Raw genomic sequence first — 25921 nt, forward strand, 5'->3', positions numbered from 1 at the left:
CGCCCAAACAGTGGTCCCCCCCACATATGGGGTATCAGCGTACTAAGGACAAATTGGACAACAACTTTTGGGGTCCAATTTATCCTGTTACCCTTGTGAAAATACAAAACTGGGGGCTAAAAAAATCATTTTTCTAAAAAAAAAAAAGAATTTGTAGTTTCATGGCTCTGCGTTATAAACTGTAGTGAAACACTTGGGGGTTCAAAGCTCTCAAAACACATCTAGATAAGTTCCTCGGGAGGTCTAGTTTCCAATATGGGGTCATTTGTGGGGGGGTTGTACTGTTTAGGTACATTAGGGGCTCTGCAAATGCAACGTGACGCCTGCAGACCAATCCATCTAAGTCTGCATTCCAAATGGCGCTCCTTCCCTTCCGAGCTCTGCCATGCGCCCAAACAGTGGTTCCCCCCCACATATGGGGTATCAGCGTACTCAAGACAAATTAGACAACAACTTTTGGAGTCCAATTTATCCTGTTATCCTTGTGAAAATACAAAACTGGGGGCTAAAAAATCATTTTTCTGAAAAAAAAAAGAATTTTTATTTTCACGGCTCTGCGTTATAAACTGTAGTGAAACACTTGGGGGTTCAAAGCTCTCAAAACACATCAAGATAAGTTCTTTAGGGGGTCTACTTTCCAAAATAGTGTCACTTGTGGGGGGTTTTAATATTTAGGCACATCAGGGGCTCTCCAAACGCGACATGGTGTCCCATCTCAATTCCAGTCAATTTTGCATTGAAAAGTCAAATGGCGCGCCTTCCCTTCCGAGCTCTGCTATGCACCAAAACAGTGGTTTACCCCCACATATGGGGTATCATTGTACTCAGGACAAATTGCACAACAACTTTTGTGGTCTAATTTCTTCACTTACTTTTGGGAAAATAAAAAATTGGGGGCGAAAATATCATTTTTGTGAAAAAATATGATTTTTTATTTTTACGGCTCTGCATTATAAACTTCTGTGAAGCACTTTGGGGTTCAAAGTGCTCACCAAACATCTAGATAAGTTCCTTAGGGGGTCTACTATCCAAAATAGTGTCACTTTTGTGGGGTTTCCACAGATTAGGCACATCAGGGGCTCTCCAAACGAGACATGGCGTCCTATCTCAATTCCAGCCAATTTTGCATTGAAAAGTCAAATGGCGCTCCTTCCCTTTCCGAGCTCTGCCATGCGCCCAAACAGTTGCTTACCCCCACATATGGGGTATCAGCGTACTCAGGACAAATTGTGTAACATCTTTTGGGGTCCATTTTCTCCTGTTACCCTTGGTAAAATAAAACAAATTGGAGCTGAAGTAAATTTTGTGTGAAAAAAAGTTAAATATTCATTTTTATTTAAACATTCCAAAAATTCCTGTGAAACACCTGAAGGGTTAATAAACTTCTTGAAGGTGGTTTAGAGCACCTTGAGGGGTGCAGTTTTTAGAATGGTGTCACACTTGGGTATTTTCTATCATATAGACCCCTCAAAATGACTTCAAATGAGATGTGGTCCCTAAAAAAAATGGTGTTGTAAAAATGAGAAATTGCTGGTCAACGTTTAACCCTTATATCTCCCTAACAAAAAAAAAATTTGGTTCCAAAATTGTGCTGATGTAAAGTAGACATGTGCGAAATGTTACTTATTAAGTATTTTGCGTGACGTATCTCTGTGATTTAAGGGCATAAAAATTCAAATTTGGAAAATTGTGAAACTTTCAAAATTATTGCCAAATTTCTGTTTTTTTCACAAATAAACACAAGTTATATCGAATAAATTTTACTACTAACATGAAGTACAATATCTCTCGAGAAAACAGTGTCAGAATCGTCAAGATCCGTTGAAGCGTTCCAGAGTTATAACCTCATAAAGGGACAGTGGTCAGAATTGTAAAAATTGTCCCGGTCATTAACGTGCAAACCACCCTCGGGGCTTAAGGGGTTAAACCTAAGCAGGTGTAGCAAAACAGACCAGCATAGATAAATGTCTCAATTTGATATTCATTTTAGATTTTTTGCTGTGCAAATTAACCCTCCCTGGTCAAAAAAGATGATGTATTAACAATTGTCTGGTTAACATTTCATTGCAGTATTTTCTTACTCCGTTCACCAATAGACAGAACCAAGAATGCTATGTTGGTTGGTAGGTACACTAAGATCAGCGCCAGACAGCAGTACTGATGCTACATTGAACACATGAAACACTTATACAAGAAAAATGTGCACTATTATTTTTTTTTTAAAAATGATACAATGACAAAAGTTAAGCACGCACAGTAATTGTCCTAAAAGCTAACACCTGCAACAGGACACTGTATTCATGTGAAATAAAAAAAATTGTTTAACTGTGCATGCTTTGTGGGAAAGATAGACAGCATTTACATTTCTGGACATTAATGAATTTTATTTCTTCTCTCAAAAAAGCAATAAAAATGTCCTTGATAGACCAGATTTGTGTAATGAAGGAGTGTTTGTGCTACTGATATCTCAACACCCTTTACCAAGGTGTCCATAATTATGAGACAGCTTGACTTTCTCAAGAAAAAAAGGACAAAAAAGAGAAACAACTGACTTTGGAAAGTTAAATATTGATAAAATTCGAAGAGAGAGTTGCAGCACTATTGAAATGCAAATATGTTGCAGCATTATCGCAGAACTATCACAGAACTATCAAAAGTTTTGTTGCAAATAGTCAACAGATAAAGAAAAAAAACAAATATTGATGTCCAGGGATTTGAGAAGAAGCAAACTTGAAGCAACAAGGAACCCATTATCTCCAGTGCTGTCATATTCCATAACCTGACCACCACTGAATGTATAAGGTAAAACATCAAAACTTCTGCAAGACAATTTTTTCAAAGGTTTCATTGACTGATGAGATGATAGTGAGTCTTGATGAACCAGGTGAATGCATCAATAACTGTCATAGACCTCCACTTTTACTTATATGCAGCAAGGTTGATTCAGGGTACACACTTTCTTCAAGCAGTTCAGGGAAAAGTCTGTATCTTTTAAGAAAACCAGGAATTTTATTTGGGACAATGCTCCATATCATTCATTCAAGCACACCCCAGAAGTGTGACTGACAGCTCGCAGTGCATCAGTGCGGAGACGGCCGTCAGTCAAAGTGCTAAGCATGCTTAGAGCTGTTCTTAGTGCTGTGAGTGATGACTGAAGTGACAGAACAATGTCAGCACATCTATATGACTGAAAGCCAGTGACTTTCAGAAGAAATAAACCTCATTTTCTTCCAGTAGCTAAACATTCATTAAAGGGAACCTGTCACCCCCAAAATCGAGGGTGAGCTAAGCCCACCGGCATCAGGGGCTTATCTACAGCATTCTGTAATGCTGCAGATAAGCCCCCGATGTATCCTAAAAGATGAGAAAAAGAGGTTAGATTATACTCACCTGGGTGGGTGGTCCGATCCGGTGGGCATCACGGTCCGGTCCGGGGCCTCCCATCTTCATAGGATGACGTCCTCTTTTGGTCTTCATGCTGCTGCTCCGGTGCAGGCGTACTTTGTCTGCACCTGTTGAGGGCAGAGCAAAGTACTGCAGTGCGCAGGCACCGGGAAAGGTCAGAGAGGCCCGGCGCCTGCGCACTGCAGTACTTTGCTCTGCCCTCAACAGGGCAGACAAAGTACGCCTGCTGTTGTGAATTCCGTTCTCGAACTCCCTCCTGTGGTCATGAATGGTACTTCGGTGAGTTTTGTCCATGGACTCCCTCTGGTGGCTGTGAGTGGAGCTGCTGGTTCTGAGATTCCTTTCCCACCTGCCCTCGTTTAGGGCTAGGCTGGATTCTCTATTTAACTCCACTCAGATCATTACTCCATGCCAGCTGTCAATGTTCTAGTACTGGTTCAGATCTCCCCTGGATCTTTCTGAGGACCTGACTACTCCAGCTAAAGCTAAGTTCTGGCTTGTTCATTTGTTACTTATGGTTTTTCTTGCTAAGTTCTAGTCCTGCTTGCTATCATGAAACTGCCTGGCTAGCTGGAAGCTCTGGGGGTGCAGAGTGGCACCACCGCACCGTGAGTCGGTGCGGGGGTATTTTTTGCACACTCTGCGTGGTTTTTTGTAGTTTGTTGTGTTGACCGCAAAGATCCCTTTTCTGTCCTCAATCTGTTTAGTTAGACTGGCCTCTCTTTGCTAAAGCCTATTTCATCCTGTGTTTGTGATTTCCTCTTAACTCACAGTCAATACTTGTGGGGGGCTGCTTTTACCTTTGGGGAAATTTCTCCGAGGCAAGTGAGGCTTTGTTTCCTTTCTTTAGGGGTAGTTAGCTCTTAGGCTGTGAAGAGGCATCTAGGCAGAGTCAGGCACGCTCCACGGCTATTTCTAGTTGTGTTGATAGGAGTAGGGTTTGCGGTCAGCAAAGTTCCCATTTCCCCAGAGCTCGTCCCGATTCCGTGTTTAACTATCAGGTCATTCCTGGTGCACCTAACCACCAGGTCCATAACAGCCTGCGCCACAGCTGCAGCATGAAGACCAGAAGAGGACATCATCTGATGAAGATGGGAGGCCCCGGACCGGACCGTGATGCCCATTAGACCGGACCGGGACCGCCCCTGGGTGAGTATAATCTAACCTCTTTTTCTTATCTTTTAGGATACATTGGGGCTTATCTACAGCATTCCAGAATGCTGTAGATAAGCCACTGATGCTGGTGGGCTTAGCTCACCCTCGATTTTGGGGGTGACAGGTTCCCATTAACCCCTTACTGACCTCGGACGGGATAGTACGTCCGAGGTCAGATCCCCTGCTTTGATGCAGGGCTCCGCGGTGAGCCCGCATCAAAGCCGGGACATGTCAGCTTTTTTGAACAGCTGACATGTGCCCGCAATAGCGGCGGGTGAAATCGCGATTCACCCGCCGCTATTAACTAGTTAAATGCCGCTGTCAAACGCAGACAGCGGCATTTAACTACCGCGCGGCCGGATATGAGCACATCGCCGACCCCGTCACATGATCGGAGGTCGGCGATGCTTCTCCATTGTAACCATAGAGGTCCTTTCGACCTCTATGGTTACTGATCCCGGGCAGCTGTGAGTGCCACCCTGTGGTCGGCGCTCACAGCACACCTGATTTTCTGCTACATAGCAGCGAACAGCAGATCGCTGCTATGTAGCAGAGCCGATCGTGCTGTGCCTGCTTCTAGCCTCCTATGGAGGCTATTGAAGCATGGCAAAAGTTAAAAAAAGTTTAAAAAAATGTGAAACAAATAAAAAAATATAAAAGTTTAAATCACCCCCCTTTCGCCCCAATCAAAATAAATCAATAAAAAAAAAATCAAACCTACACATATTTGGTATCACCGAGTTCAGAATCGCCCTATCTATCAATAAAAAAAGCATTAACCTGATCGCTAAACGGCGTAACGAGAAAAAAATTTGAAACGCCAGAATTACGTTTTTTTGGTCGCCGCGACATTGCATTAAAATGCAATAATGGGCGATCAAAAGAACGTATGTACACCAAAATGCTATCATTAAAAACGCCAGCTTGGCACGCAAAAAATAAGCCCTCAACCAACCCCAGATCATGAAAAATGGAGACGCTACGAGTATCGGAAAATGGCACTTTTTTTTTTTTTTAAGCAAAGTTTGGAATTTTTTTTCACCACTTAGGTAAAAAATAACCTAGACATGTTAGGTGTCTTTGAACTCGTACTGACCTGGAGAATCATAATTGCAGGCCAGTTTTAGCATTTAGTGAACCTAGCAAAAAAAGCCAAACAAAAAACAAGTTTGGGACTGCACTTTTTTTGCAATTTCACTGCACTTGGAATTTTTTTCCCGTTTTCTAGTACACGACATGTTAAAACCAATGATGTTGTTCAAAAGTACAACTCGTCCCACAAAAAATAAGCCCTCACATGGCCATATTGATGGAAAAATAAAAACGTTATGGCTCTGGGAAGGAGGGGAGCGAAAAACGAACACGGAAAAACGGAAAATCCCAAGATCATGAAGGGGTTAAGGAAGCCGGGCATCTTCCTCATGCTATTAATCTGCATATTAACCCTATATCTGCATACTATTGGCATTTTCCGACATGGCAGATTCTCTTTACGGAAGAGCTTTGCTCCTGTAATGCAGTGGGGAAGTTATTTTTTTTCCAAAACAATTTCTGTTAACCTGCTGTTCTGTTCGCATGACCCGACCTATTAATTCTTGATTTTTAGCTACTCTAAGTGTTTTATTTGAATACTTTTTTCATTATTATACTGTATGTGAACATGGTTGATCATAAACAAATAAAAAAATTTAATTCAAACTTAATAATTTATTTTTTTTCATAAAAAGGTTACACAGGCTTTTTACAATTATCTTTGATTGTTGGCATTCTGCACACAAATAACAAAGAAGCTTTACATTACTATTACTAAAACATGAAATTTAACTTTTTGAAAACAATATTTATAAATCAACAAATGAAAAATCATGAAAACTTCAACCTTTTTAGAAAGAAAAAAGAAAAAACTGAACATGTTCATGCGTTTTTACACTGAACACAATAAGAAGACACATGTCCTTTACACAGATATTTTGAACATCCAGCACATGTCAGATTAGTCTTATTGTCACAGGAAGATGGACAGAAGCTACATCTCTTCCTTTCTTTGCTGGTAGCTGTGCTGGTGGAGGCCGTGGATGTGGAGTCTCTTTCTTGAGCATGCTGGACACTTTTTACAATGGCTGTTGCTCCTTCACTTCTGGGGGTCACTTTTCTGCTCTCAATATATGGCCTAACCAGGGATTTGCCCAATTCCTCAAGAAATAATCTTCTTTTATGCAGCTTATTCCGGTTCCAATCGGGGTCGATTTCTCTCCATAAGACAAATGCATTGTATGCAGAAACGTCCAGTATGTTCTAAAATAAAATCATTGGCCACCGATTGGTTTTGCGTTTGCATGTATATGTTGATATTGCTTGGTCTAAAGTATCAACTGCTCCCTTTGTGGCATTATAATCCAAAATAATGTTATGCTTTCTGTCTTCTCTATCACTTACGGCATTGTCATGGTGCATTGTGCTCATTAGAATTACCTGCTTGTTTTTTTTGGGGAACATAAGAAACAACAGTTGTATTTCCAGAAAAAAAAAAGTAGAACTGTACACCTCTCTCTTGCTAAGGATACCTTGCGGTAGTTCAGATTTGATTTTTCTTATAGTACCCAGCATGGTAAGTTGTTTTTTCTTCAACATCTAGCCTAGTTCATAGGATGTAAAAAAGTTGTCACATGTGACATTTTGTCCTTTTAGTCCATGAGTCAAATCGAGAACAACACGCATACCCTGATTTTTTTCAGGTCTTTCACCAGAGGTTTTTCCTGTATACACTTGAACATTTAGAGCATATGAACTTTTGCTGTCGCAAAGTGTCCAGATCTTGATGCTGTATTTTGCTGGCTTACTTGGTATATATTGTCTGAATGGGCACCTACCTCGGAATGCCACCAGTTGCTCATCAACAGTTACATTTTCACCACTATTATACAATTTTGGTAGAATCTATACCCATTGATTCCAAACATTTCTAATAGGTGCTAGTTTATCTTTAGCTCTTCTTTCCATTCTATCTGTTTTAGAATCAAACCGCAGTACTCTAGAAATTTCATGAAACCTTTCAAGACACATTGTAGCTCTAAATATGTGGCGACCGGTTTCGCAATTCCACAAACTTTTAGTTGATTCACCATAAGATTTGTATACTCCCGCTAAAAGAAGTAAACCAATATAAGCATTTAGAGCTGTCACATCTATCTTTTTCCATTTATCACCATAAACTACTTGTCCCTCAATGTTTGTCATTTGTATTATAATATTTAGGATAGTCATATTTAGGAACAATGCAAATGCTGATCCTATATCAGATATTCTTGATGTAGCGTACCTTGTAGGACCAGGAGTAGCTTTTATGATATTTTCAGAGGACAATCTACCAGCCTGACTAGGCTGCAAGTTCCAAATTACACACTTGTTTTTAGAAGGGATTCCTTGCATCCGGCTAGTTGTCTGGGTATCATGTTCCTCTTCATACTCCACTTCAGAATCCGAATTTTCAACATTGCTTTCCATCTCGCTTATGTGGTCCTCCTCTTCGGACATTATTTCCTGTGGGACATCATCTTCTGAATCAGAGGCGTTGACAAGCTCTTCCAATTCAGCGTTCAGCCTTACTGATAAGAACAGTGAAACCACCACCATTTTGAGATGAAGTACACATCAAAAAACATAACTTTTGCAGTCAGAAATAATCAGAGACCTGTAGAACAGTATTAAATGCTATCGGGTCATATTGACCCGAACAGTACAAGTGTAACAATCAGCGTGTAGCAAAAAGTAAACAAAAAAAAAAAAAAAAAAATATATATATATATATATATATATATAGAGAGAGAGAGAGAGAGAGAGAGAGAGAGAGATCCACAAATGAGGAGAAGTCAAGATACCACTAGTTTCAAGTCCTCATATAAAAAAATCTACAGGGTCTCAAAAATCATTTTGGGTCATATTGACCCGAACAGTACAGCAGGGTTAACACATTAGTATGAAAGAGTCCAATAAAACAAGAAAAAAGCAGCAGCACTCCAATTGTTGGTGAAAAAAACAACCTTAGTCCTTTATTACATAATAAAGATCATGGACAAGGTATTGCGGGTAAAACAAGTGCAGATTATGCAGGCAATATTGCCTGCATAATCTGCACTTGTTTTACCTGCAATACCTTGCCAATGATCTTTATTATGTAATAAAGGACTAAGGTTGTTTTTTTCACCAACAATTGGAGTGCTGCTGCTTTTTTCTTGTTTTATTGGACTCTGCATGCACCTTCTTCATAGCAAGCACGTCCAGCAAGGTGAAGGTTTCTGGAATGTGTCCGTGATTCAGAGCTCATTCATCCTTTAACAGTGAGTACTAAGAGCGGTTTTTCTCGGTGCCATTCATATTTCTTCTTACTGATTTACATTAGTATGAAAACTCAGAATTTTGTGTAGTTAGATATGCTGTACATTGATCAGAGCAGCATGAACAGACGTACATGACGGACATGGTTGCATATACTGTAGTGCATTGTTTTTATGAGACAATAGGTCTGTACATATAGCACCTAACAGACCTGTATGACTTCTGACTAGGAAGCCGTATAGCCTCTACATTCTATCATAGAAGCTCCATGCGCACAGCCCTGTCATGTGCTGTGTTTAGGACCTCTTAGTCTTAAAAGCACAAAATGTTTCACTGACAGTGACTGGAGATTTCCAGTAATGTAACTGTCTGATATGGAAATGAGAGGAAATATTATAACTTATTCAGATTTCATTATTTGTGTCTTATTCAGTTTTTAATATTTTAGTTTTGTTTAATTTATACATAATCTTTTAGCTGACAATTAAAATGTATTTAATTGAATTTTGAGCCATGAGCATGGTTATTTTAAAAGACAGAAAGAAAAGCAGAAGAAAATGAATTATTTATTTGCAGCAGCAGGTACAGAAAGTAAGGTTCAGTTTTGTGACCTATACCCTGGTTAAACCAATTGGACGTTTGGCTGCTCATTACTGTCTTTGCTCTTTTGTCTAAAATATGACCAAGCAATATAAGCTCTATTAGCCACTGATGAATAATGTACTAACCATTCAAACTATTTTGTAAATGGACATTGATGTATTTGTATAATTAACTAGCAGTAGTCAATCATGCAACATGCCTATGAATTACTTAAGGCTATATGAATAATATGATGATGAACCGTGAAGCCTCATTTGTTTTAAGTGTATTAAAGCAATTGCTGTACTGTGGAGGTTTATTTTATTAACTACCCTAGAAGAACAACATGGAACAACAACATTTTTGTCCGTTCAAGGTAAGATTTGTTTTGCTTTGAGTGGCTCCATCTGCTTGATTACACAGTGGTTCTTGAAAGATTGTGAACCCTTCAGAACGATCCATATAACTTCATAAGTATTGATCAAGTAGTATAAGCATTTATAGTAGAGCAAAATCAAGCAAATAAGTCAAAAATATTAGTCTATCATTTAATAAATTAGAAAATGATCCAATATCACAAATCTTCTGAGTGGTAAAAGTATGTGAAGTGTTTTTCTTTTTCAAAACAAAATGCTGCTCATTTAAACTAAAAATCTCTTTAAGCTCATCTGCCCACAAAGTATTGATTCAATATATTTTTGCTTAGGCAAGGTGATCTTTAGCAAACTGTAGACTGGCAGTAATGTTCTATTTGGAGAACAGTGGCTTTCTTCTTGCATTCCTGCTATGCACATCATTATTGTTCAGGGTCCCCCTCATGATGACCTCATGAACATTACCATTAGATAATATTAGAGAGACCTTTAGTTGCTTAGAAAATAACCTTAAGTTTCTATGTGACATGACAAATTAGTATTTGCCTTGTAGTTGGAGTAGGGCTGGTTATAGACAAAGTGGTGCCCTGGGCAAACGTTTAAATGTTAGAATATTACATAATCAAACAGAAACATTTAAGTTGCACTTACATAAGCTGAGTTCATGCAGTAAAAAAGCCAGATTGAAAATATACTAGTTGTTCAGTGCATGTTTACTGGCCTCTTTACATGGGCTGAGGAACAGTGATGGGCTAAGAATGATCACTAGTAGATAGTGTTGAGCATTCCGATACTGCAAGTATCGGGTATCGGCCGATACTTGCTGTATCGGAATTTCCGATACCGAGATCCGATACTTTTGTGGTATCGGGTATCGGGTATCGCAACAACATTAATGTAATAATGTGTAAAAAAGAGAATTAAAATAAAAAATATCGCTATACTCACCTGTCCGACGCAGCCTGGACCTCAGCGAGGGAACCGGCAGCGTTGTTTGTTTAAATTTCGCGCTTTTACTTGGTTACGTGAAGTCCCGGCTTGTGATTGGTCAGGGCGGCCATGTTGCCGGGACGCAGACCAATCACAGCAAGCCGTGACGAAATTACGTCACGGCTTGCTGTGATTGGTCCGCGTCCCGGCAACATGGCCGCCATTAACCAATCACAAGCCGTGACGTCACGGGAGGCTGGACATGCGCGTATTTTGAAAAGCGCGCGTGTCCAGCCTCCCGTGACGTCACGGCTTGTGATTGGTCAGGGCGGCCATGTTGCCGGGACGCGGACCAATCACAGCAAGCCGTGACGAAATTACGTCACGGCTTGCTGTGATTGGTCCGCGTCCCGGCAACATGGCCGCCATTAACCAATCACAAGCCGTGACGTCACGGGAGGCTGGACATGCGTGTATTTTGAAAAGCGCGCGTGTCCAGCCTCCAGTGACGTCCCGGCAACATGGCCGCCATTAACCAATCACAAGCCGTGACATCACGGGAGGCTGGACATGCGCGTATTTTGAAAAGCGCGCGTGTCCAGCCTCCCGTGACGTCACGGCTTGTGATTGGTCAGGGCGGCCATGTTGCCGGGACGCGGACCAATCACAGCAAGCCGTGACGAAATTACGTCACGGCTTGCTGTGATTGGTCCGCGTCCCGGCAACATGGCCGCCATTAACCAATCACAAGCCGTGACGTCACGGGAGGCTGGACATGCGCGTATTTTGAAAAGCGCGCGTGTCCAGCCTCCAGTGACGTCCCGGCAACATGGCCGCCATTAACCAATCACAAGCCGGGACGTCACTGGAGGCTGGACACGCGCGCTTTTCAAAATACGCGCATGTCCAGCCTCCCGTGACGTCACGGCTTGTGATTGGTTAATGGCGGCCATGTTGCCGGGACGCGGACCAATCACAGCAAGCCGTGACGTAATTTCGTCACGGCTTGCTGTGATTGGTCCGCGTCCCGGCAACATGGCCGCCCTGACCAATCACAAGCCGGGACCTCACGTAACCAAGTAAAAGCGCGAATTTTAAACAAACAACGCTGCCGGTTCCCTCGCTGAGGTTCAGGCTGCGTCGGACAGGTGAGTATAGCGATATTTTTTATTTTAATTCTTTCTTTTACACATTAATATGGTTCCCAGGGCCTGAAGGAGAGTTTCCTCTCCTTCAGACCCTGGGAACCATCAGGAATACCGTCCGATACCTGAGTCCCATTGACTTGTATTGGTATCGGGTATCGGTATCGGATTGGATCCGATACTTTGCCGGTATCGGCCGATACTTTCCGATACCGATACTTTCAAGTATCGGACGGTATCGCTCAACACTACTAGTAGATCAATCTGTCTCCACCCATTATCATGTTATCAACAGAAAATATCCAGTTTACACCAGGGAATGTGCTGCTGAGAACAATGATTCTTGTTCTGACATAAACAATCCAATTACCAGATGAATCAGCATCACTTGCTCATTCGTTGGGCGATTGCTGATCTATTTACACCTACAAAATCTTGTCAGCGCTGCCAGTATTTATACATGTGGTTGCTATGCACACAATGTTACACACACATTGAATGTTACACACATGTATGCACACAATGTATATTACTAGCACATATGTATATACACTTAGTCCACACACATACACACATGTATACACAGAGAACATACATATGTATACACAGAGTGACAACTCAGCATTATTTCTAACCCTAAGAATATGACGTTCTTGTGTCAGGCACTTACATGAGGTCTAAGTCCATGGTGTGTTGCTGGTTGGCTAACACTCAAGCTTGCTTATTCTGTCCCCTCCCGCCAACCATGTACAACAGAGAGGGGATCATTATTCTCTTCATCTCCTGACTGTTGCACCTCCATCACCTCTTCCTCCTCAATTTGTTCCTCTGGTCCTGCATCTTCACTAGCAGTTTGTCTTATACAATGAGCCCCCTCGATCCCTGTAATCCACCCTCCCATGTCATCTGCCTGTGACACAGTCCATAACTTAGAGATATTCTTATCTCTTCCTCATCCTTTTCTGCTTCCACCTCTTCCTCTGGGACCACAACCTACTCATATAGACAATACAAAGTGTGCTCCAGCATGTAGATGACCAGAATAGTGATGCTGATGATGGTGCTGTCAGTGTTAACCATCTTAGCAGCCATATTGAAACTGTGTGGAACAGTGCAGAGGTACTTCATCTGTGCCCTCTTTCCAAGTGAGATTTGCATCACGTCCGTATTGCATTGACCCAGGCTATGCAAAAGGGCATACTGCATAAGGGCCCATCGCTGCTACCTCAGTCACTGGAAAATGTGTAGAGTGAATTTACACTGTGTCGGTACATCACATATCAACCGATTAATCGATGACTTGCGGGGTGCGAGTGGTGGAAGTGAGCACACAGCGACCGTGCTTCCTGCTGCAGTGCATTTGTGATGGAAGAATTGCTGTATAATCAGGTTGAGGATGTTAACCTTATAAGGCACAAGTGTGAGTTTGCCCCAGAGTAAGTCTGCCACCAGTTTCGCACCATTATTGCACACCACCTTCACTGGTTCCAGGTTCAGTGGACACAGCCATTGCTCAACCTTGGCTTGGACAGCCCACCACAACTCGAGCTGTGTGACTGCAATCTACAGGGCATATTAATTTAAACACCGCCTGATTGCGGTGAACAGTTTTATCCCAAATGGTTTGGATTAACAAATAGGGCTTCCAGGCTGAACATCTATATTAGCCCTAATGATTTTTAAAGGGAACCTGTCACCTGAATTTGGCGGGACAGGTTTGCGGTCATATGGGCGGGGTTTTCGGGTGTTTGATTCACCCTTTCCTTACCCGCTGGCTGCATGCTGGCTGCAATATTTGATTGATGTTCATGCTGTGTCCTCCGTAGTACACACCTGCGCAAGGCAATCTTGCCTTGCGCACGCGCAGTATGCTTTGCCCAACTGCGGGCAAAGACATAAAGCATTAGTGCTCGCGCCGGCGCACTATGTCCCGGAACACAGCAAAATACTTCTGGGACATAGTGCGCCGGCGCATGCGCACTAATGCTTTTCGGCTTTGCCCGCAGTTGGGCAAAGCATACTGCGTGTGCGCAAGGCAAGATTGCCTTGCACAGGTGTGTACTATGGAGGACACAGCATGAACATCAGTCAAATATTGCGGCCAGCATGCAGCCAGCGGGTAAGGAAAGGGTGAATCAAACACCCAAAAACCCCGCCCATATGACCGCAAACCAGTCCCGCCAAATTCAGGTGACAGGTTCCCTTTAAGAGGAAATCTGCCCTTCTGATTCCTGACTGCAACACAGTTTTATCCCAAATGATTTTGATTAGCAAATGGGGGCTCCTGAGACTGAAACCCAGGTTTAGCACAATCTAGTTAGATGCTAGAAGAATGATTCCATACAGGACAGGATCCTATCTAGCTAACTAGCAGGCTCAGGTTCTCTGCACTGTGACACTAAGAAAATGGCGACAGCAAAAAAAGATGTCCGCTTTTTATATGGACGTGGACATGTGATGTTGGCACTCAAACACAGAAGAACCTTGTGTCAAGATGCTGTGGATGTTTTCTGTGCCCTGATGGACTAAAAAACAGTCCATCTGTCCTCAAACCTCACCACTTTCCCTTCCCTCATCAAACACATCCCCCCATCCTACCAGGTCATCATACAGCAAAACTATCCTAGACAATGTTTTCGAAAGCAAAAGCATTAGAGGAAACCCGATGATTTACAAAACTGTGACTGAATTTTGCCAACTTTAAATAAAAATGCTATGGGAAACAAACAAGAATCCAAATGTGCTATGTTCGTGCCAAATTTGAAATTGGTGAACCTTTTCTTCCGTTCGCTCATCTCTAGCTCCCACCTCCAAACTTCTCTGTTTCTATGGTGTTTTTAAGGTTTTAGGGAATGTTTGTTTTTTTCCTCCAAGCATGGTATGTATTATGGCATCCAAAGAGGTTAATTTTGGTCTCATCTGCCCAGACTGTGTTCTCCCATTATTTTACAGGCTTTTCTAAATGTTTTTGAGAAAACTTTAAGTGTGTTTGAACATGCTTTTTGTTCAGCAATGGAATCTTGCATGGTAAGCGTGCATACAAGCACCGTGGCATTACTTATTGTTTTCTTTGAAGCAATTATACATGCTCACTCTATGTCTTTCTGAAGCTCTCCACAGGTGGTCTTTGGCTCTTGGACAATTCTTCAGATAATTATTTTCACTCCTCTCTCTGAAGTCTTGCGGGGTGCACCTGGTAGTGGCCGATTTGTGGTGAAATGATGATCTTTCCACTTTCTAGTTATGGCAGCAACATTACTCTCTGAAACTTTAAGTATCTGATAAATTCTTCTGTAACCAAAGTCATCAGTATATCTTGCAAGAATAATATTGCAAAGGTCTTAAGACAGTTCACTGGTTTTACCCATCATGAGATGTTTCTTGAGTGACATCTTAACAATGAGGCACATTGTTATAAAGCATCAGTTGAACCAGCTGTTATTATTTATATCTAAGTGGCAGGATTAATTTCTAATTACTGATAGATTTTAGCTGGTGTCATGATTTTTCATGTCTTTTTACATCTCTCTTTCTATACATGTTCAATACTTTTTTTCTGTGTCATCTCTCATTATTAAATTTAAATTAATTTGTGGACATCTATGGTGTGATTTATTTGCCTTTGATGATTGGATGGGTTGTTACCGACATCTGATGAAAATTTCATGTCAATAGCACTTTTATAAATATATTTATTTAGAATATTGGTGACATGTTAAATATTTATTTCACCTGCAGTACATACGGACGCATGCAGACACGTAGCACATATACACAGAAAACATATATGCAAAAACATGTATACACAAAGCATATACATACTGTCATACATGTATATATAAATGACATACAAACAGACATATGCTTTCATAAAACACATGCAAACACATTTGCACACAGAGCACATTGTGCCATGGTATATTTCCACAAATATGTGTTGTGAAGATCATATTTTTAGAGATCCCTATTAGTGATGAGCGAATATACTCGTTACTCGAGATTTCCTGAGCACGCTCGGGTGTCCTCCGAGTATATTTTAGTGCTCGGAGATTTAGTTTTCATCGCCGTAGCTGAATGATTTACATCTGTTAGCCAGCATAAGTACATGTGGGGGTTGTCTGGTTGCTAGGGAATCCCCACATGTAATCAAGCTGGCTAAGATATATAAATCATTCAGCTGCGGTGATGAAAACTAAATCTCCGAGCACTAAAATATACTCGGAGGACACCCTAGCGTGCTCGGGAAATCTTGAGTACCAAGTATATTCGCTTATCACTAATCCCATTCTTTAAATAAATCTAGTGGCCCATTTACACCTAACTTTTATTACTTTAACCCCTTCCTGACCTGTGATGCCACTAAAGGTACCTTCACACTGAACAACTTAACAACGATATCGCTAGCGATCCGTGATGTTGCAGCATCCTTGATAGCGATATTGTTGTGTTTGACATGCAGCAGCGATCAGGATCCTGCTGTGACATCGCTGGTCGGAGCTAGAAGGCCAGCACCTTATTTTGTCACTGGATCTCCCGCAGACATCGCTGAGTCGGCGTGTGTGACGCCGATTCAGCGATGTCTTCACTGGTAACCAGGGTAAACATCAGGTTACTAAGCGCAGGGCCGCGCTTAGTAACCCGATATTTACCCTGGTTACCAGTGTACATGTAAAAAAAAAAACACTACATACTTACATTCTGGTGTCTGTCGCATCCCCCGGCGTTCTGCTTCCCTGCACTGTGTCAGCGCCGGCTGACGTCACCGCTCTGCTTTACGGCCAGTGCTTACAGTGCAAGGAAGCAGAACGCCAGGGAACGCGACAGACACCGGAATGTAAGTATGTAGTGTTTGTTGTTTTTTACATTTACACTGGTAACCAGGGTAAACATTGGGTTTCTAAGCGCGGCCCTGCGCTTACTAACCCGATGTTTACCCTGGTTACCTGGGGACTTCGGCATCGTTGGTCGCTGGAGAGCTGTCTGTGTGACAGCTCTCCAGCGACCACACAGCGACGCTGCAGCGATCGGCATCGTTGTCTAGATCGCTGCAGCATCGCTAAATGTGACGGTACCTTTAGGCGTCATGGAAGTCGGTGCCAATCTGACCTGTGACGCCTGTGGTGTCATGGTGGGATCTCGTTCCTGCAGGTCGGGTGAACGGGTTAACTGAAATGTCACCCGACCTGCAGATACACGGGGACATGTACTTGAGCCCAGAGGGGTGGCTTTGCCCCCCCGTGGCTACAATCACTTCTGGTGACCTCTTTGTCACCACCCCCAGATCTGATTGGAGCTAGAGTTCACGTGACGCTGTCTCTTCATTCAGATGTGGAGGGGTGGAGTAAACATTGACTGCCTTGCTGTCCAGCTTCATGCCATCCGTGGAAGCTGAATTGCAAGGTGCCTGCTTGCTGCCCTGCCACCTACTAACCGCGATCGCTGCAGTCATCGCCATCGCTGCCACCATCATCGCTGCCAGGTACTCCCCTCTGCTGCACTCTGCTCCCCCGCCATCTGATTCCACATCCCCGACCTCCGCTCCATTCCCCCTGCCCCGGTGATCACCCCCTGATCACCCCCCGCTGCTGCTGCCGGCTCCATCTCTTCCATCTGCTGCTGCATCACCTCAGCACTCCGCGCCTGACAGCCCACTCCTGCCCCCAGTGATCACCCGAGTAATCCCCTGCCCCCTGATCAATGCAATCACATCCCTGCCCCCTGATCACCCCCCTGCCCCCTTGATCTCCCCCTGCCCCCTGATAACCCCCCCATGCCCCTCTGATCACCCCGCTGCTCTCCCCCGTGCCCCATGGATTGCCCCTGCCCCACTGATCTTACCCCTGCTGCGCTAATCTTATCCCTGACCCACTGATCTCCTTCCTTGTCCTGCTGATCTTCCCCTGCCCCACTGATCTCCCCCCACCCTCCTGATCTCCCCAACTCTGCTGATCTCCTTCCTGCCCTTCTGATCACCCCCTGGCCCGAGGATCACCCGCTGCCCTGTTGATCTCCCTCTGCCCCGGTGATCACCTCCTGCCCCAGTGATTACCCCCCTTCCCCAGTGATCACCCCCTCCCACCCCAGTTTTCTCATTAGGGTTAGAATTGGGCTAATGTGAGTTGGGTTAAAGTTAAGGATAGTGTTGGGGCTAAAATTAGGTTTAGGATTAGGGCTAAAGTTAGGGTTCGGGTTGGGGCTAAAGTTAGGGTTGGGATTAGGGTTAGAGGTAGGGTTAGGGTTGGGATTATGGTTAGAGGTGTGTTGGGGTTAGGGTTGGAGTTAGAATTGGGGGGATTCCACTGTTTAGGCACATTAAGGGCTCTCCAAATGCGACATGACACCCGCAGACCATTCCATCAAAGTCTGCATTCCAAAATGTCACTACTTCCCTTCCGAGCCCCAACGTGTGCCCAAACCTTAGTTCCCCCCACATAGGGGTACCAGCGTACTCAGGACAAACTGGACAACAACTTTTGGTGTCCAATTTCGCCTGTTACCCTTGTGAAAATAAAAAATTTGCGGGCTAAAAATCATTCTTGAGGAAAAAAAATGATTTTTTTATTTTCATGGCTCTGCGTTAGGCTGGGTTCACATTGCGCTAGGTGTGTCCGTCTAACGGACTCGTTTTTAAGTAGTAAAAACGCAATGTAACGCACATACTAACGCGCCCATAGACTTGCATTGTCTAACATCGTGACGCATCCCTAAATTGGTATGCGTTTGTCACATAACGTTTTTTTTCTGACGGACCTTCAACGCGGCTTGCAGCGTTCTCGGGTCCGGTCAAGCTAATGCACTACTAACGGAAGCGTTCATTCTGCCATAGAAGGCTATGGCAAACGCAGTCAGACGCAAATCATGAAAAATTTCCAAATAGGACCACACGTTTTAATAGCGTTTGAGGGTGGTCACATGTGTCATGTGACAGGAAATGTGATTTCGGCCATTAAAGGAGGAATATACCACCCACACATTAGGACTACTGCACGTGACAGAGTGTTGCAATACCTCTCCTGAAATGTAAGTACATTTCTATATATATATCTCAGTATACATCATGGGAGTCTGTAAAATGTCCGTCGGATGTGTGTGTTCTAAACATGTTGCTTTGTTGCACACAGATGTCGGATACAGATGTCAGCAGCAGCAGCAGCGTGTCTGCAATTTTTTCGTCACAGTCGGTAGGCTTGCACTTTAAAAAACCACTATAATGTTGTGTGAAACTCCATTGTATTGAGCTAGGCATAACAATCCTGTTTATTGTTTAATTGTGAATAGGAGTCTTCTGAGCCCGAGGCTGCTAGACCACCCCCCAAAAAACATGCTAAAAACACAAAGGTACATAGCACACATGTTGAATTTCTCAGGCATAAATTTATTGATCCAATGAATGTTAACATAATTTAATGTTAAAAAAATTTTTTTGTACATTTTACATACACAATAGGTGGTGCAACACGGAGGACACAAAAGAAAGAAGGTCCCTAGCCGTCTGTCGTCGCCACAACTGCCAGTGGTAAATATCAAATTAGAAATATTCTATCCAATATTTATCAACAATCTATCTATTCAATTTCTATCTACTATACCTATAAAATATCAACTATCTATCGCTCCATCTATTTGTCAATCTATATCTATGTATATATCTATATCCATGTATCTATCTATTTATCTATCTATTTATCTATCTATCAATATCTATGTATCTATCTATATCTATGTATCTATCTATATCTATCTATGTATCTATCTATAAATATGTATCTATCTATATCTATGTATCTATCTATCTATATCTATGTATCTATCTATATCTATGTATCTATCTATATCTATCTATGTATCTATCTATAAATATGTATCTATCTATATCTATGTATCTATCTATCTATATCTATGTATCTATCTATATCTATGTATCTATCTATATCTATGTATCTATCTATATCTATCTATGTATCTATCTATAAATATGTATCTATCTATATCTATATCTATGTATCTATATATCTATCTATATCTATCTATATCTATGTATCTATCTATTGCTATATCTATGTATCTATCTATCTCTGTATATATGAATATGGCCATCCAGTGAAATTGAAACTATCAACCTAACTTTTTGTGTTTACCTAGTCCAAGTCAGCGGCCAAAAAAAAAAGGATTGTCGTTGACGAAGAGCCATTGACTATCCACAACGAGACACTGATCAACCTTGTGGAAGCCAACCCCTCCATATGGGACCAGAGCGACAGCTCCCACCATGACATCGTGAAGAACCGGAAGTTATGGGATCAAATAATCTGTCACTTTGATCCCCGATACATGGAGAAGTCTACAACCTCAAAGAAAAAAATTGGTAAATATTGGTGACGTAACATCGGAAAATGTAAACAAAAACAAAAAAATCTATCCTATCCACTTGTTGTCTATCTCTCAATTATGAACTATCTGTACACTATCTATCTATACACTATTTCTAAAAACTATTTCTTAACTATCTATCTACTATTTATATATCAACTATCCTAGCAAACTATGAAAAATGTTTCCTATATCTTAAAACTATCTGTCTACTATTTTTATGTATATTTTTTTTTTAAATTTAAAGCCGATGCTGTCCATACCCGTTGGAAGTCCATCCGCGATCGCTTTGTCCGTGACTACCGGAACAATCACAATGCGCAAAGCGGATCCAGTGGTAAACGGGTGACCCCGTATGTGCATTACGACCAACTGCTCTTTCTTCAAAAAACATTGTCTCAGCGCTCGTAAGTAAAAATACGTCTGTGTGCGAGACAAAATTGTTTAAAGGAAGCTAATTTACTTTATTTATATTATTTTTTTTTTTGGGTTACAGCACGATATGCAGTACCGCTGCTCCTAGACCGACAGAGGAACTGGAGCCTTCTCCAGTGGAACCAACGCAACCTGAAGATGTGTCTGGCATCAGCGAGCCACGATCTGCGGACAGAAGCACTGTTGCTGCAGGTGTGAGTGCCCGGTTGCAATCACAGCGTGGACGCAAGCGAGCAACACAAAAAGATGAAGCTGATGCAATTATCGTGGATGGACTCCAACGGGTAGAGGACATGTGTCGCAGTGAGCTGAAAGACCTGAGGCGAGAAATTACCGAGCTGCAAGCACGCGAGTCTGTATACTCTGCTAATGAGTGGAAGCTACTTTTCTTATCCTATGTGCCTGTAGCACAAAATATCCCGGCACATAGAAACTTTATGTTTAGACAAAGACTGAACGAGCTTCTAGAGGAATTTGTGGGCCCACAAGAACCCGCTCCATCGGGAACTAGAAGAATGGACTTGTCGGCCTACAACCCTCAATATAGAGGCCGGGGTGAAACGAGCGTGGAACCTCATAGACAATGTAGCAGTCCATCATATAGTTGGGCAGACAATACGCCCGTGCAGTACCAAAGTCTTTAGTACAGTTCAGTGTCCCCAGCCAGGTGCAATTACCACGTTGCAAGTTTCCCTTTTTTTTTTTTGTTATGTTTTTTGTTGTGAATTTCTATTTTCCTTTTTTTTCATCCCTATGGGATATCATATGTTAAACCTGTGTACCAAAAGTTTGTTGGAAAAACCCATAAACATTTTGTAAACTGTTTCAAATTTAAGAATTTTGGATGACTTTAACTTTTAACACAACACAACTTTATACACGACATAAGGTAATTTTTTACACAACATCAGGTTAAAAAAATTTTACACGCCATAAGGTAACTTTTTACACGACATCAGGTTAAAAAACTTTTTACACGACATAAGGTAACTTTTTACACTATGTCACTTTTTACACGACATCAGGAAGACTTTACAATATTTTCACATGTATCTGTCTTGCCATGGAACATGGCCTTCATGTGTGAAGTAGTGTGCAAATTGATCACGAATCCTCATTATTTGTGCTGTTGACCGAACTGCATTCGATTCAATGCTACTGAGGTTCGACTCACAATCATCAGGGTCTACCACCTGGGTTTCATGTCTCGCCACAAAATTATGCAGACAGATGCACGCCTTCACAACACGGTCCACATTTTCTGGTTGCAGTTGCATGCAGGTTAGTAAAATCCGCCATTTTAATGTCAAAATCCCAAAGGCACACTCCACATAACGTCTAGCCCGGCTCAAGCGATAATTAAAAATGCGCCTGCTGGAGTCTAGACGTGATGAGGGTATGTTTAAACTTTGGCTGTACAAACATCGGCCCATGTTGGAGTCTCTGAATACTCTGGAATCGTTAGTCCGGCCATAAGCACCAATATCCACAGCAACAAAACGGTACCTGGCATCCGCAATAGCCATCAATACTATAGAAAAGTATTTCTTATAGTTATAGTACAGGGAACCACTATGCGCAGGTTTCTGAATCCGTATGTGCTTTCCGTCCACGGCACCAATACAATTGGGGAAATTAGCCACATCCTCAAACTGTTGGGAAATCGCTAGCCACATTTCTGATGTTGGTGTTGGTAGCACAAGTGGTTGCAAGTTATTCCAAATGGCATCACAAGTCTCCCGAACCAGTTGGCAAATTGTTGACTTCCCAAGTCTAAACTGATAATGCAGTGATGCAAAAGTTTCTCCGGTAGCCAGATATCTGTCGACATTCAAAAAAAAAAAAAAAAAAAAAATTAGGATTTTTAGTGATCATCTAAAGGCTAGTACCAATAGAATATACAATTGCTAAATGAACATTAGGCCACACGATACCGAGATCTAGTCTTTGTCAATAGAATGCTAAAAAAAATGTATAATTACCTCACAGTCACTACTAGACGTTGCTCCGCACTGATGCTTTCACGAAAAGTGCTGCGATGATGATGTATCTCATCCTTCACATGCGAGAGCAGAACATCAAAGGTCTCAATGGACATCCTTAGATAGCGTTGGAATTTGGAGGGGTGATCCCGAAGCTGCACATACAGGGTGTGAAAGGCACCATATGTACTCCGCAAGAAATTCACTTCGTGGATCCAATATCTCCTTTGCGAACTACGCTTTCTCTGACGAAGTCGCAACCGCATCAAGCGAAATCTGATGAGCTCAGACACAAACATCTTGCTAGCAGAAGTTCACTCAATGCTTTCAAAATGGAGAATGAGTCTGTGCCCACACCCGACAATGACAAAAGGGAGAAAAAAAAAAAAAAAGAACAACTTTATTGACAGTGACAAACGCAGACAAACAGATACTTCGTAAACGGACATCAAAATGAAAAAACGCGATCACATGCGTTAACGCTAGCGTTACCGTGACGACGAATTTCACATATTTTTTGCTCCTTTTCTGTACATGCGTTTAACGCATCCGTTTAACGCCATGTACTTGACGCAATGTGAACCTAGCCTTATAAACTTTTGTGGAGCACTTGGGGGTAAAAAGTGCTCACCACAAATCTAGATAAGTTCCTTGGGGGACTAGTTTCCAAAATGGGGTCAGTTGTGAGGGGTTTCTATTGTTTAGATACATCAGTGGGTCTTCAAACATAACAGGACACCCGCAGACCATTCCATCAAAGTCTGCATTTCAAAACATCACTACTTCCCGTCCGAGCCCCGATGTGTGCCCAAGCAGTAGTTTACCCCCACATATGGAGTATCAGAATACTCAAGACAACCTGGACAACAACTTTTGGGGTCCAATTTCTCCTGTCACCCTAGGGGAAAAAAATTGCGGGCTGAAAATAATTTTTGAGGAAAAAAATGTTTTTTTTTATTTTCACGGCTCTGCGTTATAAACTTCTGTGAAACACTTGGGGTTCAAAGTGCTCACCACACATCTAGATAAGTTCATTGGGAGGTCTAGTTTCCAAAATAGGGTCACTTGTTGGGAAGCTCCAATGTTTAGGCACACAGGGGCTCTCCAAACGTGACAGTGTCTGCTAACAATTGTAGCTAATTTTCCATTCAAAAAGTCAAATGGTGTTCCTTCCCTTCCAAGCCCTGCCATGCGCCCAAACAGTGGTTTACCCGCACATATGAGGTATCAGTGTACTCAAGAGAAATTGCTCCACAAATTTTAGGATCCAATTTATTCTGTTGTCCATGTGAAAATGAAAAACATTGAGGCCAAAAGAAAATTTTGTGAAAAAAAGTACTTTTTCATTTTTACTGATCAATTTGTGAAGCACCTGGGGGTTCCAAGTGCTCATTATGCAACTAGATAAGTTCCTTGGGGGGGTCTAATTTCCAAAATGGGGTCAATAGTGTGGGAGCTCAAATGTTTAGGCACACAGGGGCTCTCCAAACGTGGCATGGTGTCCGCTAACGATTGGAGCAAATTTTTCATTCAAAAAGTCAAATGGCGCTCCTTCCCTTCCGATCCCTGCCATGCGCTCAAACAGTGGTTTATGACCACATATTAGGTATCGGTGTACTCAGGAGAAATTAACCAAAAAAGTTATGATCTAATTTATCCTGTTGCCCATGTGGAAATGAAATATATTGAGGCTAAAAGAAAATTTTTGTGAAAAAAGTACTTTTTCATTTTTACGGATCAATTTGTGAAGCACCTGGGGGTTCAAAGTTCTCCCTCTGCATCTAGATAGGTTCCTTGGGGGGTTTAATTTCCAAAATGGTGTCACTTGTGGGGGTGTTCCAATGTTTAGGCGCACAGGGGTTCTCCAAACGTGACATGGTGTCCGCTAAAGATTGGAGCCAATTTTTCATTCAAAAAGTCAAATGGCACTCCTCCCTTCCAAGCCCTGCCATGCCCCCAAACAGTGGTTCCCCCCACATATGGGGTTTCAGCATACTCAGGACCAATTGGACAACAACTTTTGGGGTTCACTTTCTCCTTTTACCCTTGGGAAAATAAAAAAAATGTTGCTAAAAGATCATTTTTGTGACTAAAAAGTTAAATGTTCATTTTTTACTTCCATGTTGCTTCTGCTGCTGTGAAACACCTGAAGGGTTAATAAACTTCTTGAATGTGGTTTTGGTTTTGAGCACTTTGAGGGGTGCAGTTTTTAGAATGGTGCAACTTTTGGGTATTTTCAGCCATATAGACCCCTCAAACTGACTTCAAATGTGAGGTGGTGCCTAAAAAAATGGTTTTGTAAATGTTGTTGTAAAAATGAGAACTCGCTGGTCAACTTTTAACCCTTATAACTTCCTAACAAAAAAAAATTGTTTCCAAAATTGTGCTAATGTAAAGTAGACATGTGGGGAATATTATTAATTAACTATTTTGTGTCACATAACTCTCTGGTTTAATAGAACATAAAGTCAATATTTGAAGATTGCAACATTTTCGCCAAATTTCCATTTTTTTCACAAATAAAATTATTGACCTAAATTTACCACTAACATGAAGCCCAGTATGTCACAAATAAACAATCTCAGAATCGCTAGAATCCGTTGAAGCGTTCCTGAGTTATTACCTCATAAAGGGCCACTGATCAGAATTGCAAAAAATGGCCAGGTCATTAAAGGGAACCTGTCACCTGAATTTGGCGGGACCAGTTTTGGGTCATATGGGCGGGGTTTTCGGGTGTTTGATTCACCCTTTCCTTACCCGCTGGCTGCATGCTGGCCGCAATATTGGATTGAAGTTCATTCTCTGTCCTCCGGAGTACACACAAGCGCAAGGCAATATTGCCTGTACTCCGGAGGGCAGAGAATGAACTTCAATCCAATATTGCGGCCAGCATGCAGCCAGCGGGTAAGGAAAGGGTGAATCAAACACCCGAAAACCCCGCCCATATGACCCAAAACTGGTCCCGCCAAATTCAGGTGACAGGTTCCCTTTAAGGTCAAAATAGGCTGGGTCATGAAGGGGTTAATTGAAAATACCAGGCTCTAGCTTAGCCTTTAAATTATCAGCTAATCTTAAAAATGCTATTATTTTTGCCAGTCACATGAAATATAAACAGACATGTGATATTGGATCATTTTTGTCAATAAAAAAAGGGAAGTATCTAATATTCTTGTCTAATTTGTTTGATTTGATTTTCTTTATTTGTTTC

At 42.0% G+C, this 25921-nt stretch overlaps 1 protein-coding gene and 1 long non-coding RNA gene across 2 annotated transcripts; both read left to right on the top strand.

The window, feature by feature from the left end:
• Positions 1-19385: 19385 nt before the first annotated feature.
• Positions 19386-20171, top strand: LOC143818378 (uncharacterized). Its single transcript, XR_013224499.1, has 2 exons — positions 19386-19442; positions 20069-20171. It is a non-coding gene; the product is annotated as an uncharacterized LOC143818378 (long non-coding RNA).
• A 71-nt stretch (positions 20172-20242) lies between these two features.
• Positions 20243-21561, top strand: LOC143818379 (uncharacterized). The gene is made up of 3 exons (XM_077299712.1): positions 20243-20291; positions 20544-20703; positions 20793-21561. Exons 1-3 carry the CDS (start codon positions 20258-20260, stop codon positions 21373-21375), a joined length of 777 nt encoding a protein of 258 aa, XP_077155827.1. The 5' UTR covers positions 20243-20257; the 3' UTR covers positions 21376-21561.
• Positions 21562-25921: the final 4360 nt, after the last annotated feature.

The sequence above is a fragment of the Ranitomeya variabilis genome, chromosome 3, assembly GCF_051348905.1.
Source record: "Ranitomeya variabilis isolate aRanVar5 chromosome 3, aRanVar5.hap1, whole genome shotgun sequence".
NCBI classification, from domain to species: Eukaryota; Metazoa; Chordata; class Amphibia; order Anura; family Dendrobatidae; genus Ranitomeya; species Ranitomeya variabilis.